General features: G+C 47.9%; 1 protein-coding gene across 1 annotated transcript; it reads right to left on the bottom strand.

The window, feature by feature from the left end:
• Positions 1-12,784: 12,784 nt before the first annotated feature.
• Positions 12,785-14,900, bottom strand: LOC147093423 (uncharacterized). Its single transcript, XM_085974320.1, has 2 exons — positions 14,374-14,900; positions 12,785-14,261 (listed from the first exon to the last, which is right to left on the bottom strand). Exons 1-2 carry the CDS (start codon positions 14,546-14,548, stop codon positions 13,450-13,452), a joined length of 987 nt encoding a protein of 328 aa, XP_085830446.1. The 5' UTR covers positions 14,549-14,900; the 3' UTR covers positions 12,785-13,449.
• Between the last annotated feature and the right edge of the window lie 2,799 nt (positions 14,901-17,699).

Here is a 17,699-nt window from a genome sequence, read left to right as displayed (position 1 = left end):
ACTGCTAAAGATTGTCATCTGTGGGACTGAATAATTTTAATTAAAATTATAGCGTCTGTGAGACTGAATAATTCATTATTGAATTGTGAATTATGGCAAATTGATCCTTTAAAATTGCTGGTTCCTGAATTGACAGATTTAATTTCATTTTAGCTTTTCAGCGACCCACTTATAAATGAGTGCTTTGTACAAAACAGGGCAGTGACAATGTGTCATTTTGTTATTATATATTTGTTAAATTTCAATCTATTTTAAATTAACGATATACTGTATTATAAAAACACACCAGCAAAATCTGAACATACGACAAAAAATGAAAGTGAGGGTTAAATAAAGAAAGGATGATAAAACATTTTTAAAAAGAGTTTCATTCTTTATGCTGTCCATATTTCAAATGTCATTAGTCAAATGAAAATAAATAGTCCCTTCTGGATCTCGTGAGTGGCTCTGAAAAGAGCCTTTGGGTTGAGTTTTTAAGGTGGGAGGAACGAGAGGCTTTATTTGCAGCTGGTGTATTTGGTGACTGCTTTCGTCCCCTCCGAGACGGCGTGCTTGGCCATTTCCCCGGGCAGCAGGAGGCGGACGGCGGTATGGATCTCCCGGGAGGAGATGGTCTGGCGTTTGGTGTAATGGATCAGGCGGGAGGCCTCGCAGGCGATGCGCTCGAAGATGTCGGTGACGAACAAGTTGATGACACTCATGGCCTTGGAGGAGATGCTGGTGTCAGGTCGGGGTGGACTTGCTTCAGCACCTTGTAGATGTACATGCTGTAACTCTGCTTCCTGGTCTTCCTGCACTTCTTGTCGCCTTTGGCCCGCTTCTTGGTGGCCGCTTTCTTCGGCCCCTGGACACCGCTTCAGGCATGGTGAATGGACACGAGGGTTTGTGATGGAGAAAGTCTCCCGGACGCGCTATTTAATAGATAGCCGTATGCAAATGAGGAATCAGAAAGTGAAGGATTCCTATTGGTGAACCAGCGCATAAGTATCTATTGTGAGTTAGGAACAAGGGGTGCCAACTGGCCAATCAGAAATGCTCATGGTGTTGCAGCTGGTTTCAGGCACGTGGGGGAGAGTCTCCACCTGGCTGCAGCTTGAAAAATATATTACAATAGGAAAATACTGTGGAATCTGAAATAACAACAGAAAATGCTGGAAATACTTGATGAAGGGTCCCAGACCTGAAACGTTAACTCTGTTTCTCTCTCCACGGATGCTGCCTGGCCAGCTGAGTATTTCCAGCATTTTCTGTTGAAAAATATATTTTTGGTACCATAAGTTGCCCTGTTAAATTGCAGACTGTTTGCCCGACATTGATCCAGCTGAATGTTGGGAAGGCCGGTCCCCACCACTAACTGCGTCCCCACGTCACCGACTCCCTCCCTCTCCCTGGGCAGCTGGCTGAGCCAGACTGTTCGCAACTGTGGTGTCATATTTGAACCCCCACCCCCCTCAGATGAGCTTCCGACCAAATATCCACGCCAGCACTAAGACCGCCTATTTCCACCGCCGGCACATCACCCGACCCCACCTCTGCCTCAGCTCATCTGCTGCTGAAACCCTCATCCATGCCTTTGTTCCCTCTAGACTTGACTATTCCAACGCACTCCTGGCCGGCCTCCCACATTCCACCCTACGTAAACTTGAGGTCATCCAAAACTCTGCTGCCCGTGTCCGCATGTGCACCAAGTCCCGTTCAACCATTACCCCTTGTGCTCGCTGACCTACAGAGGCTCCCGGTTAAGCAACGCCCCGATTAAAAAAATCTCATCCTTGTTTTCAAATTCCTCCATGGACTCGGACCCCCCCCTCCTCCCCCACACACACACAAAGCTGGGTGGGCGTGTGTGCTGTGAGGAGGATGCCGAGAAACTCCAGGATGATTTGGACAGGTTGGGCGATTGGGCAGATGCATGGCAGATGCAGTATAATGTGGATAAATGCGAGGTTATCCACTTTGGTGGCAAAAACAGGAAGGCAGATTATTATCTGAACGGCAATAGATTGGGAAAAGGGGAAGTGCAACGAGACCTGGGTGTCCTTGTGCACCAGTCATTGAAGGTAAGCATGCAGGTGCAGCAGACGGTTAAGAAGGCAAATGGTATGCTGGCCTTCATAGCGAGAGGGTTCGAATACAGGAGCAACGATGTCATGCTGCAGTTGTACAGGGCCTTGGTGAAACCACACCTTGAGTATTGTGTGCAGTTTTGTTCGCCTTATCTGAGGAAGGATGTTCTTGCCATGGAGTGAGTTCAGCGAAGATTCACCAGGCTGATACCTGGGCTGGCAGGAATGACGTATGAGGAGAGATTGGGTCGATTGGGCTTGTATTCGCTAGAGTTTAGAAGAATGAGAGGGGATCTCATTGAAACTTATAAAATTCTAACAGGACTAGACAGATTAGATGCAGGAAGGCTGTTCCCGATGGCGGGGGAGTCCAGAACCAGGGGTCATGGTCTAAGGATAAGGGGTAAGCCATTTAGGACTGAGATGAGGAGGAATTTCTTCATCCAGAGAGTGGTGAACCTGTGGAATTCTCTACCACAGAAGACAGTTGAGACCAATTCATTAAATATATTCAAGAAGGAGTTGGATATGTTTCTTAAGGCTAAAGGGATCAAGGGATATGGGGAGAAGGCAGGGACCGGGTACTGAATTTGGATGATCAGCCATGATCGCATTGAATGGCAGAGCAGGCTTGAGGGGCCGAATGGCCTACTCCTGCTCCTATCTTCTATGTTTCTATGTTTCCAGATTCGTCGTGGTTTGCTGTGCACTTCACAACATGGCACAGCATCGTGGCTTGCAGATGCCTGAGGAACAAGTGGCTCATCACATAGCCTCCTCAGATGAGGAGGGGGAGGAGGAGGAGAGTGACAACGACCAGCTTGCAGAGGCGCATCAACCAGCGGCAGCAGCATGCGAGCACATTGCTGGCCGGGATGCAAGGCACGCACTCATCTTGGCCAGATTTGCTTAACCTAGCCAATCAAGCACTTTTGCCTCGCAGCTTCTTACCAGAGCATCGACAATGGCCAAGAACCTGCAGTTCCTACCACTCTGACCACCATACTGACAATTGCAAGTCATCCTAAGCCCTCAATGTGGAAGTCCCATTAGCGATATTACACACGCCACAACTGCAACAGTTGACATCAGAATTTTTAATGACAATAACCAACTGATGGCTTTTTAACATTAAACATAACGGCCCAGAAATTCAGGTCGGGGGCTTCCCGCGGGTGCAAGCCCCCCGACCTACACTTACCTAGCGCGCCGGCAGTTGAGCTCTGGGCCTGCGTGGATTTCCTCTCCGAGGCCTGGCCCAGAGGCCGGCGCGCTGTGCTTGCATGTTCCAGGGGCGTAGTTAGTGCGATGCGTCCCCTGGGATCACGTGAGCCATGGGCAGCCAATCGGAGGAGGGAGAAGCCCATCCATAAGATTGACAGAAAGACCTGTCAAAACGTATGAATGTTGAGGGACCAAAACAGTACTTAACCTTCAAATACATTTTTTTTTAAATCACACTTTTTAAATAAACTACAAATTACATTAAATAACTATTTTAAACAATCATTTAAATTTTTGGAAAAAATAATTTTATAAAAAAACAGGGCTAAAAATAAACTTACCTTACTTTAAACTATTTAAAAATAATAAACCTGTGGAAAAAATGTTTTAATTTTAATTAATTGACCACTTACCTTGTAAAAAGCAGGCCTTACACCTGCTTTTTAAATGTGTAAATCCTACAGGCTTACCCTCGCGAAAAAACCTGTAAAAAAAACCTAAGTTCAAAGCGCACGCGCAGCCTCCCCTGCGCGCGCGTTCCACCTCTGAACCCCTTCGTTCAGAGGATCGGAAGTGCCGGTTTCCCGCGCATGCGCTGTGCATGCAAGAAACCGGCACTTCCATCACGTCCACGCATGAGTACCCCGTGCGTACTCACACGCTGGGACCCGAATTTCTGGGCCAATATTTCACCCAAGTGACTACCCTTGTGACTAACTGTGCATTATCTTCCTTTTACGCATGCTCCTACATGGTGCTTCCCCTGTGGCTTCAATGGATGTGGAGGCCCCTTGCTCAGTTTTTTGCTGCTCCTGTCTCAACACCTTTGACGGGCGTCCTCTGGGGTTGCGAACCTGTGAGGGCTCGGCAACAGTCTGCTGCTCCTGCGACTGTGCAGGGGTTGAGACGCCGATTTCAGTTGGGTGCGGACTCTGGTGGGGCTCTGACCGAGGTCTCTGCAGTGGCATGGTCATGTGAGCGCTTGGAGTGGAGCCCCCACTTCCTTGTTGTATGCCACCAACATCCCTCTCATGGGTCAGCCCCACTTCAGAGCTAGCATGTAGCTTGACAGCACCTTAGAGCTGACCATTGCTCCTCAAGAGATATCAGTCTATTCTGAACAAATACCATGTTTTCCATACCCTGGCGACTAAGCTCCTCCATGGATGTAGCCATCCTCTTCTCTACCATTGCCATCCTCTCCTCTACCGTAGCCAGCCTTACCATGGAAGTAGCCATCCTTTCCGCGGAGGTTGCCATCCTTTCTGTGGTGATGCATTCATGTGCCAACGCCTCCACAAAGGCTCTGCTCATGTTAGTGAAGGACTCCTCCATTCACTCCACACTCACAGCGACCCTGGAGACAAAACCTGCCAGGGACTCCTGCACCTGTTCCTCGAGTTCCAGCACCGCTCTTCTTCTGGATGGACCCGGAGGCAGAGGGTCGACATGCTGCTGAGCCGAGCTGGCAGAGTCCTGCGCCCTCCGACTAGGACTCTCCACAGCTGTCCCTGTCTCCACCATCTGCTGATGCTCACTTGTGAGCTGTGATACACCAGGTGACAACACTGCACTATCTCGCGAAGGTACCACTGAGGTGTGAGTGTCTGCGCTGGTGCTGGGTGCGCTGAATTCTGCTGACGCTGCACCCTCAGAGGTTGCAGCTTCCTCTGAGGAGTCTGGAGGCTCAGGCTGTTCCTCCTGGATAGTGGGGACGGGGGCTTTTGATGGTCCTGTGGGGGAGTAAAGGAAATAGTTAGAGGTGTGAGGCCAATGTTACATGTACATTTAATTGTGCAGATGATCATAAGTCAATCTGTTAGAGCATCAGAATCATTATCAGTCACTCATGCAATGTCAATGAGAGAGATGATAAACTATTCTGTCACCAGCTTGCTCTGATGCACCCGTCTGTCCGTCCCCCACTTGTGCATCTTCCTCCACTCCCACGATCTCCAGGGCCGGCTCCTCCGAGGGGGTGAGCTGGGCTACTGAGGGTGGCCTTCCTCCTGTCCTCACTCTTTCCCTCTTATTGTGAGTGCTCTTTTCCTGCAATGAGGGAGACAAGTGGAGTTTGAGTGAGAATGAAGGAGTGAGTGTAGAGAATCCATATCATTGGTGGTTAGAAGGAGACAAAGATGGAGTGAGATGGCAAGACCAAGGGCCCTCCCTGTGTGTTGTAAGTTGTTTTCATAGCATCACAGTGATAGGGAGTGTGAGGGCTGCATAGTCGAATAGTTAGGTGAATGTGACCATAGAGAGAGAGGGAATGGGTGAGGGCTCAGGGATGTTAGTGTCAAGTGGGATGTGGAGGAAGAGGTTGCTAAAGCTGAGTGCTGGTGAGGAGAGGCAATGGGGATCAGATTGAGGGTGATGGCAAAGGCATACTCACTTTTCCAGTGCGCAGAAGGTCATGAAACCTCTTCCTGCACTGAAGCCGGGTTCTGCGGATGAGGGACAACGAGTTGACCTCCTAGGCCACCTGGATCTGCACAGCCTTCGTCTGCTGGGGAGGCTTCTTCCTCCCTGAAGAAGGGAAGAGCACCTCCTTACTAGCTCTTGCTCCCTCCACCAAAGCTTGCAGGGCGACGTCATCAAATCTGGGAGCAGACTTAGGTCTCCCGCTGCTCATTCTGCCTCCAGGTCCCTCTCACTACAAAGGCCAAAAGGTTGGCAGTCTGCAGAAGAAGCAAGGCTTCTTGTGGACCTTAAATGCAGCAGCAATGATGATGTCATCGGAGGCAAGTTTCAGACTGAAAAAACTAATTGGACCATGGGTTCCCACACGCTGGAACTCAATTGCCCAATTATGTGAAAATCGCATCAATCTCCCACATCGATTTGGAATCGGGTGGATAACACGAAAAGTGGATGACACGACCCCAGCCCGCCCCAAAGACAAAATCCAGCCTTTGGACTCTAGGGGAATCAAGGGATATGGGGATCGGGTGGGAAAGTGGAGTTCAGGTCGATGATCAGTCATGATCTTATTGAATGGCGGAGCAGGCTCGAGGGGCCGTGTGACCCACTCCTGCTCCTAATTCTTATGTTCTTATGTAAAACTTTAAAAGGAGTAGAGGAGCAGAGTGATTTAGGAGTTCAGGTACAGAAATCTTTAACAGTGAGCGGACAAGTTGATGAAGCTGCTTTAGAAATTGTATAGTGGGCTTTAATAAATAGGGGTGTAAAGGACAAAGGGGCAGAGCTCATGTAAACCTGTACAAAATCATTGGTGAGGCTGCAGTTAGAATATTGTGTCAGGTTCTGGGGCATCTTACTCGAAGAAGGATGTCAAGGCCGTGGAGAGGGTGCAGAGAGATTCACTGAGAGGATACCAGGGAAGAGAGCCTTTAGTTATCAGGAGAGATTAGAGAAACTGGGCTCTTTTCATTGGAACAAAGAAGGGTGAGAAGAGATCTGAGGGAGGTGTTTAAAATCTGATCAGGAAGATCAGGAAAAAGTATTTCACTGGTCGGTGAGTCAGTAACTAGAGGGAATTAATTTCAGATCATCACCGGAAGAATGAAGGGGGTTTGGAGGATTTGTTTCAGCAGAGGATTCGGACGTGGAATGTCTGACCAGAAACAGTGGGGGGAGAGGGAAGAGAAACATCTCAAAGGGCTGGGAATGGGATTAAGGGGAAAGCTCTTTCAGGGATCAAACCAGAAATGCTGGAAATACCCAGCAGGTCAGTCAGTGTCTGTGAGGAGAACAGACAGGCTCTGATGTTTCGGGTCTGTGCTCTTCATCTTTCAGAGACCCAGTACAGGTGAGATGGGCTGAATGGCCTCCTGCTGTCCTATCAAATTCCATGATTGTAGGAGAAAGATGATGGATGAGCTTCCGTGTTCTAGCGATCAGAATTGAGAGATAGTAAAAGTATCTCTTTGTATTAGGCTCCTATTTTTACATTAACCTCCATCGTTGAAACCCTGAACCTGGAACTCTGCAGACGGTTAACGGTACAATTTCTGTCCGGAGGCCGTGAGCAGCCAGGCTACACGTTGTTTACATGTAGAGCTTCAGTTGTCTGTAACTAACCAGAATAATACATTCTGAGCCTTGCGAACCCTCAACACCAGCCTGTTGGTCTCGGGACCGCGGACATCAGATAAGAGATAAATGTTTCGAACTTCTTGATGATGGGAGGTGAAAACTGGTGCAAAGTTCAACAAGACCATGTGACATAATGAAAGACAGAGAAATGGCGAGGTTGTACGGTGAGGCTGGTCGATGAAGAAGGGAGTCAACTTCCTATCCACGCTGCCTCACTCCCTTTAATACCGTGAGCCTTAATTTGATCAACAAGCCTCCTGTCCGGCACCTTATCAAACATCTTCAGACAATCCATCTCCACAACATCCACTGCATTTCCTCCCTCACTACACTGTGTTATTTCCTGAAATAATCCCTGCTGCCTGTCCTGAATGAATCCATTTCACTACCAAATACCAAATCCACACCACAGGGTTTCATCTGTTTAAAGCCACAACAGAAAGGACCAGTTTTCTCCTGGAGTTTGAGAGAAATCAGGTTTGAAAATGATGCAGAGTTTCAGCCAATGAGGGAGCTCTGGGCTGAGCCCCGCCCACTGGGTGCCTCAAGCCCCGCCCCTCACACGGTGATTGGTTGCAGGACCCGCCACCGGCTCGCACCTCCAGCCCCGCCCCGCTCGCTCCCTATTGGTCGGAAGCTCCCGTCAATCACCCGGGCAGTGTGAGCTGAGCATGTGCGGACCTTGGCAGCTGCCGCTGACACATCAGGTGAGAGAGCTCAGGGAGCGGGTTAATGAACCCCGGGGGAGGCTGCGAGATTCTCAGCAGCTCAGTTCTGCTCGGAGCTGTGTGAATGGGCTGCTCCACACCTCGGCTGCTCACGGGGAATGCCAGTGTGGAGGGCCCAGTGCAGAAGGCCCAGGGTGGAATACCCAGAGGAGAGTGTCCTAGGCGGGAGGCCCAGCACGGAGGACCCCAGGCGGGAGGCCCAGCACGGAGGACCCAAGGTGGGAGGCACAGCACGGAGGACCCTAGGCGGGGGACCCAGGGCAGAGGACCCAGAGGCGAGTGTCCTAGGCGGGAGGTCCAGCACGGAGGACCCCAGGGCGGAGGACCCAGAGGAGAGTGTCCTAGGTGGGAGGCCCAGCACGGAGGACCCTAGGCAGAGGGCCCAGTGCGGAGGGCCCAGAGAAGAGTGTCCTAGGTGGGGGGCCCAGCACGGAGGACCCCAGGCGGAGGGGGCCCAGGGCGGAAGACCCAGAGGAGAGTGTCCTAGGCGGGAGGCCCAGCATGGAGGACCCCAGGTGGGAGGCCCAGCACGGAGGACCCTAGGCAGGGGGCCCAGGGCGGAGGACCCAGAGGCGAGTGCCCTAGGCGGGAGGCCCAGCATGGAGGACCCCAGGCAGGAGGCCCAGCACGGAGGACCCTCGGTGGGGGGCCCAGGGTGGAGGGCCCAGCATGGAGGACTCCAGACAGAGGGCCCAGTGCGGAGGGCCCAGAGAAGAGTGTCCTAGGTGGGGGGCCCAGCACGGAGGACCCCAGGCGGGGGGGGGCCCAGGGCGGAAGACCCAGAGGAGAGTGTCCTAGGTGGGAGGCCCAGCCCGGAGGACCCCAGGCGGGGGGGCCCAGGGCGGAAGACCCAGAGGAGAGTGTCCTAGGTGGGGGGCCCAGGACGGAGACCCCAGGCAGGGGGCCAAGGGCAGAGCGGCTGGTCGACAGAAGCGGAGTCGTGAGATGCTATGGGTGAGCATGCTGCACGGTTTCTAAAGTTGAAGAACGGTCTCCGGCCTGAATGAGTTCTAGCGGCCCCGCCTGTGCTCCGTTTGGTGGCAGCTGTGATACTTTTTCTTGGTAACGGGGGCCGGTTTGTGCGCTGCCATTTTGGTGGAGGAAAGACAGACTGTTCCGATCTATAGTATGGAGCTTGAGCGGCCATGAGATGGGAAAAGAGAACGGGATAAAAGTGAAAAAGGAAAATAAAAGGCAAAATTGTAGTGTATGTACCTTTAAGAGCCCCTGTGTACTGTAATACCGGTAGTGACCACTCGGGTATATAAGCCTGTACAGCGTCTTGTATCTTTTAGTTCACCTCCAGACTTTGTTCAGTAAACACCTGTTAAACCAACTCCTGCATTCCGTGTCTCCATTACAGAGACCCAGCCCGTCGCCTTGGAAGGATGGGACACATTGCACGTGTATGCCGATCTGGAAACAAAAAATCCACTGACAGAAAAAAAATCAATAAGGAAAGTTACAGTACACAGGGGCTCTTAAAGGTACATACACTACAATTCCTCCCCTTTTAGATAATTAGTACATAACATTTTAAGTAATCATTAATTAACATGTTTACAAGAACAATAATCTACACATTTGCTGCAGTTAATCAATTATAAGTCAGTCTCTCTGGAGGCTTCCTGACTCGGCCTGGATAACGCCTCGGTGGTGTAGTAGTTTCTGGTGGTGTAGTAGGTTCTTTTGGCAAGGTCGATTCGGCTTGAATGCCAGTGTCGGGTTCATCTGGTTCCAGTATCACCGGATCGGAGGTAGATACTATGGGTATCTCTGCTTCATCATTAGGCGTATAGAGTTGTGGTGTAGGTTGTCCCTTTTCGGATGACTCTATGATCTGGTCAGCATGGCGCCTTATTATGCTTTCACCAATGTCCACGGTATACATCAGCAGTCCTAGTCGTGTGCAAATAGTTCCAGGCTGCCATTTCTCGGTACGGTAGTCCCGGGCCAAAACTTGTTGACCTATCTGGAAGGTTCTAGTTGGCCTTTCATTCATGCCTTGAAATTGCCGGTTCTCTACATCCCTTCTGATGTTTGGCTTGATCAAATCCAGCCGGCATCTTAGTCTTCTATTGAAAAACATCATGGCGGGAGTTTGGTTTGTAACCACGTGTTGCATTCCTGTACGCAAACAAGAAGTTATCTACCTTATGTTGTAGATTTATGTCTTCATTACCCATGGCCTTTATGGCCTTCTTGAAGGTCTGGACAAACCTTTCAGCTAATCCATTGGTGGCGGGATGGTATGGGGCGGACGTGTAGTGCTTAACCCCATTGTTTTTTTGTCTTTTTTTCTTCGACTTTCGTCTGAAGAATTGGTCTCCTTGAGGTGCTGCCGAATTGCAGGTAAGTCCGTTTCCAATTCGTCGCCACTGTTGTGTCCATGTGTTAATGGAGACACGGAATGCAGGAGTTGGTTTAACAGGTGTTTACCGAACAACGTCTGGAGGTGAACTAAAAGATACAAGACAATATACAGGCTTATATACCCGAGTGGTCACTACCGGTATTACAGTACACAGGGGCTCTTAAAGGTACATACACTACAAAAACAAAGTAATATCGGCAAGGAATAATGAATGTCTTGATGGCTGGGTCCTGTGAGTGATAACAGCAAGAAGAAGGAAATTTGAGTACTCGTTTTCCTCTTTTACGTATTTGAGAAAGTGGTCGGCTTCTTTTCTGTGGAAAAGTTGAAGACTGTGGACAAGGATCATGACATTGGGCCAGAAATTCCACGCCAGAAGCGTGAGTGCGCTCGGGGTACTCACGCTTCTGGCCGTTGGAAATGCCGGCGTTCAGCAGGAACAGCGCATGCGGGGAACGCCGGCATTTCCAGACCTCGAGCGCGTGCGACTGCACAGGCAGCGCTTGCGCAGTGAACTTCGTGGATTTCATTCATGAAATCCGTGAGGGTAAGTCCTCAGAACTTACACGTAAAAAAAGCAAGTGTAAAGTGGTTCATTGGCTGCGGAGGAAGAAACATTTTATCCTGGAGCTTCTGAAAGTCTTCTATTTCTGTTTGGGAAAGGGAGGAAACTTATTTTAAGAAAGGCTGAGGTAAGTTAAAACTTTTTTTTTTTGTTTAAAACGGTTTTGCAGTACTGTACTTAGAACGAGCAATTGTTGTGGCTGTGGGCAAGGCCTCATTGAATTTTTTTTCATAAAATGTTAAATGTATTTTTAAAATAATGAAATGCTTACAGAATGAAATAGTCATCAGTAATATTTAGTAATTATGTATGTATGATTGTATGTCTGCATATTTTCCATTTAGGATGTGCATTTCTGTATGTTTTCCTTTCAGTGAATAAGATGTAGGTCTGTGATACTCATCAGGCGGGAAGGATGTGTTTGCAAGCCGTAAAAGCATGCTTCCTGGCATAGCCAGAGTTGATGTTATAGGCACTCAGTTTATTAAAAGAAGTGTAACAACTATTTCCATTTACTCCGTACAGGTACGTCTGTGTGAGGAGTCGTCCTGTTAGCGAGGAAAATGCCCTGTTGTAGAAATTTAGCCCTGATGCTACTTCTGCATTTGCTGCAAAGAAATAGGAATGCTAGGGAACAACGTGGAAGATTGTGGAACCAGGAACGTCTCCTGATCAGAAAGAACAACTACCCACCAAACAGAGTTTACAGGGAGAGGCGATCATTTGAAATGCTGTCCGAGGAGTTGTGTATCAGGCGGCTGCGCTTCAGTAAAGAGGCAATTGGTCGACTATGTGACATGTTGAAGGCAGACTTGTAGCCACGCTCGAAGATCCACACTGCCTTGTCAGTGAACATGAAGGTAACCACAGCATTGAACTTCTTTGCAAGTGGATCATTTCAAGCAGGCACCGGTGACATAAGCAACATCTCCAAGAATGCTGCGAGGGTCTGCATTCACCAGGTCACAGCAGCCATTTGCCGTAGGATTTCAGATTTCACTCATTATGACTTGTCAACTCGACATCAGAAGGAGATGGCCTTAGCTTTCTATCGCATTGCTGGATTCCCCAAAGTGATTGGGGCCGTCGATGGAACACATATTGCATTGAAGTCACCCAAGGATGCACCTGTGACATTCATTAACAGGAAGGGGTATCATTCATTGAATGTAATGATATTATGTGATGCGCACCTGAGGATCCTAAACGTTAATTCTGGACACCGGGGAAGTAATCATGACTCCTTTGTCCTCCGGAACTCTAAATTGTATGATGCTCTAAAGAAATTGCCTACAGGATCTGCATGGATACTGGGTGACAAGGGCTACCCGCTAAAACCATGGCTGATGACCCCCTACCGCAATACCATTAATCAATCTCAGGAGAGATACAACCGTGCACACGTGACTACACGTCAAGTGGTGGAGAGGACAATAGGAGTTCTGAAATCACGCTTCCGGTGCCTGGATAGGTCAGGGGGGACCTTGCAGTACTCTCACCAGAAAGTGTCAAGGATTGTGCTGGCCTGTTGTGCTTTGCACAACCTTGCCCTGCAGGAAGGACTGACCCTTAACAATGAGGAACAGCTGCCTCTTGAAGTGGAGGATGAAGGCGATGGCAATGTGCATGCTGCCAGGCCTCATGGAGAGGAACCAAGTGCCACCAAATGTAAGGCTGCTCGCGAAGTGCTGGTAGCCAACACCTTCACGCGGTAGTTATGCCCTGTACCTAACCCTCCCCCCGCAAGGCAAAGACAGAAGCAGACACATAATAAAGTGCAACATTGACCTTTTATTGCATAATAAAAAACTTTTCACATTCAGTTTCAATGTATAAAGTGAATAACTTGTAAATTTTAAGTAACCTTTATGAACGTAAAAAAAAATTTATGGACAGGAACAGTGAGGAAGTGTAACTGGAAAGAATTCGTCGTTACTTGTCTTTCTTCGTTCAAGGATGTTAATGACCTACTTAATGCAATTTAAAAATGTTAATGTTAACAGTTTTTAAATCACTTTGTAAACAGGTTTAACTATTTGTGTTTGATTCGTAGTGATATAACAAAAATAAAGATGCTAACTACCTCTTTCAACGTTTTCAAACGTGCAAAATGGTAACTTTTAAAAAATAAAGTGTAAACATTTTACAGTAATTTTTACCTCCTTACTGCAATACAAACATTCAAAGTGCAAACTAGCTATTTCACAGTTTTGTAACATTTGTTGAAAAAGTTTTTGAAGTTAAATAAATGTTTAAATTCTTTCAACATTGCTTACTGGGTGTCCTTTCCTTCATAAAAAAACACTTGAATTTAAATATGTAATTAAAAATTTAACATTTAAATAAAGTGAAAAATCTAACAATTTAACGATTTGCCAACTGGCCTGTGTGACAGAGGGTTGAAGGTGGCAGAGTGAGTGAGCTGAAAGTGACACTCTAACGTTTCCTGCGCCTTTTCAGTACCCGTGACTGGAGCCCTCCAGATCTACTTGCAATGGCCCTGTCAGATTGATCCTGCTCTTCAGCAGCGGCTTGAGGAAAGGGTTGATGCTGAGGCATTTCTACGCTGCCCTGCATCAAGACTGGCGCAGCTGCTTGCTCCTGGGACCACAGTGGCTCTGCACTGTGACCTGGGGAGGGCATTTGTGCTGGAATCAGCGTTATGCCAGTAGTGTTACATACAAGCGAATTAAGCATTGCAATCATTGTTTCATTAAGTATCCCCAAATGTGAAGATATCTGATGAATAGAATTATCCAACTGCGATATCTTTGTAAGATAATTATCATTAAGCACCCCAAACTGCGATGATATCTGATTTAGTGTAATGCCAACGTTCTCCATTCCCTGCCTGAAATGGTCTCTATCATCTACTTCCTTCTCAGTGAGAGAGGTCAGCAATTGGCTTAAACCTGCAATATCTTGCTGGTCCTCTTGCAGGTGCTGCTGTGCCTCAGCTACTCCCACCTGCACTGAAGTGCCCATTTGGTGTCTGCCTGTGGAGCTACAGTCACCATTGACTAGCTCAGAACCACAAGGGCCAGGAGATGGTGAGATAGTGGCCACCGACACAGGGTCTGTACACTCCTGCTGCACTTGCTGACATAGGACAGGTTGCACCTGTTCCTCAACCACCTCAGCCACCTCAGTAACTGCTGCCATTGCATCAGAAAAACCTTCCCCAATGCCCTCTGTGGCCGCTGACTCCACGCACTGCTCATCCCGTGTGTGAGAGGTACTCGGTCCAGCTGTGGGAAGGAAGCAGAAAACATTTGCTAAAGTAAAACACGATGTGCCACATCACAGATATTCAGCACACACCGAACCTTATTTAACATATGGCTGCCCAGGCCAACTCACATTGAGGGTCAGAAATGCCTGTTTCAGATGCATCCGCGGGGCGATTGCTAGCAAATTCGTACATCTGCTGCACCCATTCCTCATGTTCGGTCAAAACCCTCAGCATAGCAACACCACCTCCTGTGAGTGTGCGTTCCCTGGAGTTGTGAGCACTTTTACTCTGAAATTGCAGCATAAATAAGAGAATCACACAGCTGCATTTCTGACATGGGACAGCGAAGGCTTTGAAGACTGGCCTGGGTGTTTCTTTACATCTTTCATTGAAGTTTTACAGCTACTAGCAATGCAATCAAGATAACAGAACATTAGGTATCCTTGAGATGGCCCCAAAGCCATAAAGTTTTATTGCTACCTCAGGTGACTTTACCAAGAAGTAAATTGACTGCTGTAAAAGAAAGCCTTTATAGATCTGGCTAACTTAAATTCTAAGCAATGTTACAGTACACTTTAGTTATAGCTGCACAAACCCTGACAGATCGGAGAATGTCACTTAATTTCTTGCGGCATTGTTCCGCTGTATGTGGAATGGTGGAGGTCGCGCTGACCGCTTCTGCAACTTCCGACCACGCTGCCGTCTGAACTTTTCGCGGAGCTCTCGACTGCTCATTCCCAATGATGCGCAGGCGCCTTGCCTCCACCTCGTTGAGGAGATTGCTGAGGTCATCATCAGTGAAGTTCTGACTTTTAATCACGTTAATTGTGCTAATTCCAGCCATTTCACTTTGCTAATTAACTGCAAAGAATTAATAGAATGTTTTCAAGGCTTTAAAAATTGCTTAAATAGCTCCAATTGTCTTTAAAACTATGTAAGAGTCATCAAAATCATTTAAATGTTTTTAAAATTTTACAAAAGTTCACAAAACATTCATAAAATAGCAGATAACTTACTTTCCCTGCAGCTGTGTAACTCCAAAGTCCTGTGCAGCTGCTTGGAGCGATTGGGGGCGTGTCCTGCTACAATGAGACCTTAAGGGGCGTGTCTCACTTACACTGCACGCTCCTGGATCCGCGCTGGCTGCGCTCCTGGGCGGCGTGACGTCATACGCTGCCCGGGATTCTTGTTTCAATTTCTGGAAGTGCAGGCGTCCCTGGAGCTGATCGGCAGGAGCGCGGGGTAAGTGCAAATACGGGGCTTGCACGCGCTGCAAGCCCCGTTCTGGAATTTCTGGCCCATTATATGGTTAGATAACATCAAGTGAAAATGAGGAGTTATTAGAGTGCCAATAGGACTGGCGTAGAACTGGTATTTACTTGTTTTGTTGAAGAAGTTTCGGGTTCTGGTTAAAAGTAGTTTACTTGAAGTTTTAATTGATTTCTGATATGGTTATGGGACTTTGTATATCGTGGTGTTATTTAGTGTTAAAGCCTTCCTTAATCGAACGAACGAAGGCTCAAGTGAACGCATGGATGCGGACACAAATAATACGCACGCACACACAATGGAACTTACGTGCGACCGAATGAGGGGTCCTCGCTCCCCAGGATGAAGGCCCGCTTGGTGAGCGTGAGGCTTGCCGGACGGATGAACGAACGCATGCACGCAGGTAGACAAATGATACTTATGCACGCATACACAATGGAACTTACGTTCGATCGAATGAGGGGTCCTCGCTCCCTAGGATGAAAGTGGGCACCCTATTGGGTGAGCGTGAGGCCTGTCTGGACAGATGAACGAATGCACACATGCGCGCAGGTAGACAAATGACACGCAAACCTGCACAATGGAATTTACGCTTGAGCGAACGAACAAACGGAGGAATGAATGACCGAATGATTGAGCGATGCCAGTAGGACTTTCTTTTCTTGGTTTATTAAATAGTGGCAGTTTGTACTGTAAACATTATTGATTTACTTGTAAAAATGTATTATTGTATTTATATTGTTGACCATAAAGCTGTTTTTTGAGGCTTTATCCTTTTTATTGTGGTCAATGAATGTAACAGATTTACTATGTAATTCATGAGTTATATAAGCACTGTTGTACTTGAATGTAAAAAAAAGGACAACAGGTAATACCAAGCGAAAACGAAGAGTTACCAGATTGCCAATAGGACTGGCATAAAATTGTTCTTCACTATGGGTACCTGTACTGTTAATATTATTGGTTTAGCTGTAAAATTTACCACTGCATTTATACTGTTAACCCTAAAGCTGTTTTTAAGGCTTTGTTTTATTGCGGCTAATGAATGTAATGGATTTATTATGTAATTGATGAGTTGTAACAAGTACCACCATATTTAAATAAATATGTTTGATTTTTTTAAAAATGAAGCCCAGGGGGACGCGGGCTGCTCACACCCCGAGTGCGGCCCCAGGCCCCATTATTAAAACACTCAACATTATCCACTTCACACACACCCGGGGTGGGCCTCAGGCCCCGAACAAGAGCCGGGTGTTTGCCCCGAGCGTGGCGGCAGCTGCGGAGCTTTCTCCCGGGGACAGGCCCGGGGTAACGGCCGCCATCTTGAGAGGCTCAGGGGGCAGCAGGGCGCATGCGCAGCCCCCTTGGCCAGGAACCAGGTGAAGAGAATCTTGTCAATTTCTATCCTGGACTCACAGTGATGGCTTTTGCAAACTCCTTTTACAGGCTGTGAGAAGGGCAGCATTTACACACCGTAAACTCAGACTAGTCACAACTTACCTTTATATAGCACCTTTAAAATGTCACAGTAACGCAGTCAGACAATAATCGACACACATACTTTGTTTGTGGTCCAGTGAACTGACACAAAGTTCCTTCACAACTGTAACAATTTTATTACGGTTGCTGTGAAGACTGCACTAACTCTGCTTGTACACCTGGTCTCCAAAGGAGACAAAACAGGACTAATGCTGCCAAGCTCAGCTCTCCATGTTTTTCCAGTGGCTGAAGGGTCTGTAACCCTGTCAGGGGCGCCCCTGCCCCAGGGCTCAATATCCAGCCCCTCCACCACTGGTGCACTGTCTGCAGTGTGTACGGTCTACAAGATAACCACGGTCAGGCCATGTGGAGTCAAAGGTCAGGCAGCAGAATGGATGGAAAGATCGCAACAAACTTCCCTTAACTCCAACACTCTGATTTCTGTTTTGTAGCCAGCTTTCCATCCATTCTGCTGCCTGGCCCTTCACTCCACACGGCGTGACCTTGATCATCTTGTCGATCTTACATACAGTTTATGGATAGCAAGCTGGTTACAAAACAAAGAGTAGGGATTGGGAATAGCTACTCAGACTGGCAAAAGGTGGGAAATGGTGTTCCGCAGGGATTGGTGCTGGGGCCACTTTTGTTCATAAACGATTTGGACTCGGGAATCAGAAAAACAATTTCAAAGTTTGTCAATTACACC

The sequence above is a fragment of the Somniosus microcephalus genome, unplaced genomic scaffold (genome assembly GCF_052327205.1).
Source record: "Somniosus microcephalus isolate GS21.2 unplaced genomic scaffold, FLI_Smic_1.0 unresolved_chr1, whole genome shotgun sequence".
NCBI lineage: Eukaryota > Metazoa > Chordata > Chondrichthyes > Squaliformes > Somniosidae > Somniosus > Somniosus microcephalus.
The sequence above is the reverse complement of the archived record's forward strand: the minus strand, read 5'-3'. Positions and strand labels throughout refer to the sequence as shown.

Bases quoted from the DNA above. Each gene is read 5' to 3' on its own strand.
- LOC147093423 (XM_085974320.1), bottom strand. From the start codon at position 14,548: ATGCTGCAATTTCAGAGTAAAAGTGCTCACAACTCCAGGGAACGCACA. The intron at 14,262-14,373 runs GTGAGTTGGCCT...TCCTTCCCACAG, and splicing joins AGGCATTTCTGACCCTCAAT to CTGGACCGAGTACCTCTCAC.